Source organism: Callithrix jacchus, chromosome 9 (genome assembly GCF_049354715.1).
Source record: "Callithrix jacchus isolate 240 chromosome 9, calJac240_pri, whole genome shotgun sequence".
Classification (NCBI taxonomy): domain Eukaryota; kingdom Metazoa; phylum Chordata; class Mammalia; order Primates; family Cebidae; genus Callithrix; species Callithrix jacchus.
The window spans coordinates 125,030,118-125,036,471 of record NC_133510.1 but is presented as its reverse complement, the minus strand read 5'-3'; the positions used below and the strand labels follow the sequence as shown (position 1 = coordinate 125,036,471).

The 6,354-nt window shown below is 51.2% G+C and overlaps 1 protein-coding gene across 5 annotated transcripts in view; it reads right to left on the bottom strand.

The window, feature by feature from the left end:
- Positions 1-1,843: 1,843 nt before the first annotated feature.
- Positions 1,844-6,354, bottom strand: part of SETD1B (SET domain containing 1B, histone lysine methyltransferase) — a 28,987-nt gene continuing 24,476 nt past the window's right edge. For all 5 annotated transcript variants that reach the window (XM_035257880.3, XM_035257879.3, XM_035257876.3 and 2 more), the window contains one exon: positions 1,844-4,420. In XM_035257880.3, the coding sequence (XP_035113771.3) occupies positions 4,247-4,420 (174 nt within the window). In that variant the 3' untranslated portion in view covers positions 1,844-4,246. The remainder of the gene's footprint in view (positions 4,421-6,354) is intronic.

Here is a 6,354-nt window from a genome sequence, read left to right as displayed (position 1 = left end):
GCATGGTCTCGGCTCACTGCAACCTCCGCCTCCCAGGTTCAAGCGATTCTCCCACCTGAGCCTCCCAAGTAGCTGGGATTACAGACATGCACCACCATGCCCAGCTAATTTTTTGTATTTTTAGTAGAGATGGGGTTTCACGTTGTTGGCCAGGCTGGTCTCGAACTACTGACCTCAAGTGATTTGCCCGCCTCAGCCTCCCAAAGTGCTGGGATCACAGGCATGAGCCACTGTGCCCAGCCGTGTGCATTTTAAACAGTGATTGCTAATAGGTATTTTTCCCCCTAAAAGTTTGAGCAATTTTTGGCTTCCACTAATGATACATGAGTCCCCCTGCCTCAAGCTCCCCCAAATTGGGTTTCTTCCACCTTCTAATATTTGCCAACCTGACAGGGGGAAATGGTATTGGAATAATTCACATTTCTCCAGTAAGAAGTGAAGTACAGTGTCTTTTCAGGCATACTGCTGTTTGCTAAGGTTTCACGACTCTCCTTCTCGGAGATATTTACTGTGGACAGACGACAACTATGAGCCCCTTGTCGCCCCTCTACTGGCTCAGGCAGAGCTGAGACTGACTGGGGCACAGCATCTCTGAAATACCATGAATACGGGATCGATTCAGTTCTTCTCAATTTGTAAATGCAGACCAAGGGGACATCTCCTTAAGTGTTAAACAGTTTCAAGGAACCACCTACATTCTTCTAGTGATAGTAAAAGGATACCTATCTTTTTTTGGTCCTTTTTCTTATTTGTCCAACCCAACTCCTGCACATCTTTTTTTTTTTTAATTTGTTTTTTTTTTTTTTTTTTCTTGAGATGGAGTCTTGCTCTTTCACCAGGCTGGAGTGCAGTGATGCAATCTCAGCTCACTGCAACCTCCACTTTCCGGGTTCAAGTGATTCTCCTACCTCAGCCTCCCAAAGTGCTGGGATTACAGGCATGAGCCATCGCACCCGGCCAGGATACCTGATCTTGTTTCCTTAATTGCAGACCTAATGAGCCAGAAACCTAAGGTTTTAAGAAAAAAAATCCAGAAATCAAACTTAAAAGCTATGGAAGGTCTAGTATGACTATAATTTGGCCCAGTTCACAAAACCCACCTGCAAGCTCAGGCCAGCCAGTGTCATACCTGTAATCCCAGCACTTTTGGAGCCTGAGGTGGGCTTGAGCCCAGGAGTTTGAGACTAGCCTAGGCAACATAGGTAGGGAGACCCTGTCTCTATAAAAAAATTTCTTACAAATTAGCTGGGGCCGGGCGTGGTGGCTCACGGCTGTAATCCCAGCACTTTGGGAGGCCAAGGCAGGTGGATCACAAGGTCAGGAGTTCAAAACCAGCCTGGCCAATATGACAAAACCCTGTCTCTACTAAAGTACAAAAATTAGCCGGGCGTGGTGGCTCACACCTGTAGTCCCAGCTACTCAGGAGGTTGAGGTGGGAGGATCACTTGAGCCCAGGAGGTCAAGGCTGCAGTGAGCCATGATTGCACCACTGCACTCCAGCCTGGGTGACAGAGTGAGACTCTGTCTCAAAAACAAACAAAAAACTCAGTGTGGCTGGGTGCAGTGGCTTAAACCTGTAATCCCAGCTACTTGGGAGGCTAAGGCAGGAGAATCGCTTGAACCTGGGAGGCAGAGGTTGCAGTGAGCAGAGATTGTGCCACTGCACTCCAGCATGGGCAATAGAGTGAGACTCTATCTCAAAAAATAAAACAAAACAAAAAACCTGATGATCTGAGTGTCTGAGTGGACCACTCCACCCTCCATGTGAGTAGGATGTGTTCCCAACAGAAAGAAAGAATAAAGAGAAGAGGGAGAGAGAGGAGAGCAAGAGAGACGGCGTATCTGTAAGAAAAGTCAGTATATTTATGGTTTGCTTTATAAAAGTTACTATAATACAATGGTACATAGTATTGAATTCACAAAAATATGAACAAATATTTACAGCAAGACACTCACAACGGAAACACTTCTCTTCAAAACAAGTTACATATGGATGATGGATTCTATACACACAAACATCCCTAAAACTTACTGGTTCTCTTCTTTGCAGGGGGAGGGAGAGAAAAGAAAACCAAAAATAGCAGAAACCCCCAACTCTTCAAAAGCAGAGATTTGTTCAATGAAAAATGAAGGAGTTGAAAGAAAAATGACTCAACACATATCTTGATTATTGCAAACCACTCTGGGGCTGGGGCAGGGGCTCCTGGGGAGAGGGAGGCCTAGTCCCCTTAGCGAATGCCAGCCAAGGTTAACACTGGGCACGATGGCTAGGCAAGGTGAGGCCAGGTGAGGGGCAAGGCAGGGGTCCCTTTCCTGGTCTCCTGGCATCCCCCTACTTCTTTTATGGGGGAGGGGACAGAATGGAGACAGCCCCTCGGGGGCTGTGCAAGTAACTTGAACCAGCCATCTCTACAAGCATTTCCTCATGTGAAAAATAAATTATTTCCTCAGTTGCACAATTAGGCAGAAAACCGCAAACGGAAGAGAAGTTCGCCGCTGTGCGCAGGCGCCCCATCTGTGTCTTATACTACCAGTTTCCTTGATCTTGAAACCAGCGGGCACAGTCTCAAATAGAGGGGGCCTGGGGGAAAGCAATTAAAAAAAAACAAACAAACACAACAAAACCACCAACGACAAAAAAGAGAAAAATAACAATTCTTTGTACAGAATTTACATGATAACAAGCTTGACACAAGCTGAGATACCAGAGGCTCCGGCCACCTGCGTCCGCAGGGTGGGGCAGCTCCCACATGGAGCGCGCTCGACTCGATGAGGACTCCGGGTCACAACAGTCACTTTCCAGAAATTATTTACATGCCTCCTCTGCTTTCTGGGGTACGGGGCGGGGGGGGGGGCTTGCTTTTGTGTCTTTTTTTTGGAAGTACAAAGAAATGAGCAAAAAAGGTCTTCCTGCATGTTTCTACAAGAAACAATGTTCCCAAGAGAAAGTCCTTTATGGCAGCCTATATATATACAGAAGTTGATTCTGAACTTCAAAAACCTTTTTCCCCTTCGTTTTGATTTTATACACGTACAAGAAAAAAAAAATCCATGGGAATAAACTCTGAGGAGGATGGGAAGGGGGTCAAAAGGGAAAATAAACTGTCAAAGACTTAGATCTGATTTTTAAAAATCTTTTCCAAGATTTTCCTTTTTCTGGGAGAATCTGCTCCCTCCGAAAATAAATATGCTCTGGCCTTCCTGGGGCGAGGGGCTGCTGGTAGGGGGATGTGGGGTGTGGGTGGGGGGTGAATGGGTGAAGCTTATAAGCCAAAAAATGCCACATGCAGATGGTCTGACAACCCGTAATGGCGGGACTGGGGGACCCGCCTGCCCTTGGGAGCCCCCTTCCCACCCAGGGTGAAGGCAAGAGCAGAAGAGAGTGGCCGCCCACCTTCTCAGCGCCCCCCCACCTGCACCAGGGCCTCTGAGAGGCTCCCTCATTGCTGGCATCCGAATGAGAAAGTAAACATTGAACCCAAGGTTTCGGGGGTGCTGGGGTGAGGTGGCAGGGAGAGCCCAGAGCAGAGACCCCTGCCTGCAATCAGCTTAGCTCCGCCAGGGTCCGCAGGGTCAGTGGTGCCCTGGCCTCTGGGGAAGGAACAGGCTGGGGCTCAGGTTGGGAAAGGTGTGGGGTCTCCTAACTCTGCCCACGGGCAGAGAGGGGTGCTTTCAGGGCGTAGTGTTCTGAATTCAAGGCCGAGGAGCCCTCCATCCTTCCACAGCACCTGGCCCTGCGTCCGGGCCCGGGTGGCTTCCAGGATGTGGGCCACGCACGGCCACCAAGGCCTCTGCAGCCCCCCAGGAGGGGCCCTCTCTCTGATTCCACCTTCACATTTCAACGGTTAAAATGTCTTTTCTCACGATGAGGAAAAAAACAGAAGACAAAACAACGTAGCAGCATTCACAGAAAGAGGCCGAGGGTGCTGGGGAGAGAAGAGACAGAGAGAGGGAGGCAGGGGAGAGACGGAGAGGGAGAAGCTGATGCTGGAGTTACACAGAAATCCTGAAAGGGGCGTTTGTAAAAATGAGAGACGTGGGCTGAACGACAGAGAAGCCCTTTCCCGCGGAGGGGCCGGAGCCGGGGGCTCCAGGGGGTAGTGTGGGGCGCCAGGCCCTGAATGGCCGCTGGGTAGAGGACAGCACCTGAAATGGGGGTGGGCAGGGGGCTGGGCCCCAGGCCAGGGACTCCACGCTCAGGATTCCCGGGGCTACGGCTGACATCCTTCTAGTCTGGCACCGGGGCCTAGTTGAGGGTCCCCCGGCAGTTCTCGGAGCCGCAGAGGCAGGGGATCTTGACGTCCTCGATGGGGAACTTATAGTCATAGGTGATCTCCTCGTTGACGCTGATGTGCTGCTTCGAGTAAATGACGATCTTCTTCTGCGACTCCACTGTGATCACCTTGGCGTAGCAGTTGGGCTGCGGGCAAGGGGGGGGGCAGAGTGAGCCCTGACCCCTCAGGGCCCCACCACTGCAGACCCCTCAAACCCAACCAGACCTGTGCTCAAGGCCTGACACTGCCACGTGACCCCCAGCCCACTGGTCACCTGCTCTGGACCTTGGCCCCCCTGCCCCCAGGGGTGACTCCTTGCCTCTGATACTAAATAATGACAATGATCAAAATTATTTCTCAGGCCTTTCATTTCCATTCATAGTGAAAGTGCCTCCCAAATGTACGTCTATTTTTAGCTCAGGTCTCACTTCTGAGCTCTAGACAAAGCATCAGCAAACTATGGCCCCTAGCTGCCTGTTTTTGTAAATAAAGTTTTATTGGCACACAGCCATATCTATTCTCCCATTCGTTTGCATATGATTTGTGGCTGCTTTTGTTGTAACAGCCAAGTTCAGTGCCATAGAGATCATCTGGGGCACAAAACCAGAATACTTATTATCTAGCCCTTTACAGAAAAGGTAAAGGGCTCCAAGCCCATAAATGCAACTACCTGCCATCTGCCCGTGGCAGCCCCGGGACCCATCTTTGACTCAGAAAGCTCACATCTAAAGCATGACCTGCTCCTTCCCTGGGCAGCGGCTGCACCACGCACCCAGGCCCCAGGGCATCTGCCTCCCGGCCTCCTCTTCAGTCCACTTCTGCCCCCACCAGGGCCAGTGAGTTCTGTTCCCAAAGGGCCTCTTGGTTGTGTCTACTGCTCTCCACCTCTGGCCACACTCAGGCCCCATCACTGCTCACAGCCTGCCACAGCCCCCACAGCCACTCTCACCCCTGAAAAAATCCATTCCTCCCCCAGCAGCCAGGGAAATGTTTCCAAAGGGACAACAGAACCTGTCACCCGACGGCTCCAACCTTCCAGCGGCCTTGGCTCTCAGAAAACTTAGTTCTTCAGCTCGGCCACCCGCTGCAAGGCCCATCCCACCCTCTCACACTACCCCATCCCCACGGCGTCCCTTGCTGCCTCTCAAACAGGCATTCTTCCCACTGCCCCAGGGCCCTTGAACAAGCAGTTCTTGTCCCAGCACCGCTTCCCCTGGGCAATTCCCTCTTACCACTCAGATCCCCCTGGATGTTCACAGGAAAGTCCCTACCACCCAGGCAAGGATCGAGTCACAACCGCTTGAGCCAGCAGGTGCTGAGGACCAGCTTGGTCAGCTCTTAAAAGGCCCACATGCAGTGACCCACCCATGTGGCCCTCCCAACAACCCACAGAGGACTGTTATTGTCCCTGTTTTACAGACAAGGAAACCGAGGCACAGAGACATTAAGTAACTCATTAAGCTTCAACACCAAGACTCAAACCTAGAGTCAGGGGCGCCCACCCTGGAACAGGCCTGCCTCCTGCTCGGAGCCTGTCCTTTGTCACTCAAACCCCTCTTATCAGTGACCCTCCCCTCTAGGCCTGCACCACCCAATATGGTCGTCACAAGGTAATTAGGTTTAATAAATTCATCAGAATGAAATAATTTTGAAAACACAGGTCCCCAGATGCACTGAGCACATTTCAAGTGCTCAACACCGTATGTACAGCTAACCCACAGCACAGATGCACACAGTGCATGGACCCCTTGCAGAAAGCTCTGGCGGACAGCTCAGCCGGAGGAGGGCTAAGCCTAACCAATGATGGCACGGAGCAAAGACCGGCGCAGAGAAACAACTCCGTAATTACCAGTGAACTGAACCAACCACTTCTTGAGCACCCTGCGTCCTCAACATGGCACAGAAGTCTCACTATGCCCATTTGACAGATGAAAAACTGAAGCTCAGAGGAGCAGAGCTCCTGGTAGGAGGCCTCACATGTCCTCCTCTCCATATAACCCTCGGCTGACCCGAGCCTGGGAAGGAGGCCCAGCCGATTCCCATGCCAGGGCTTTAGGTGCTCCTGGCACAGAAGCAAGGT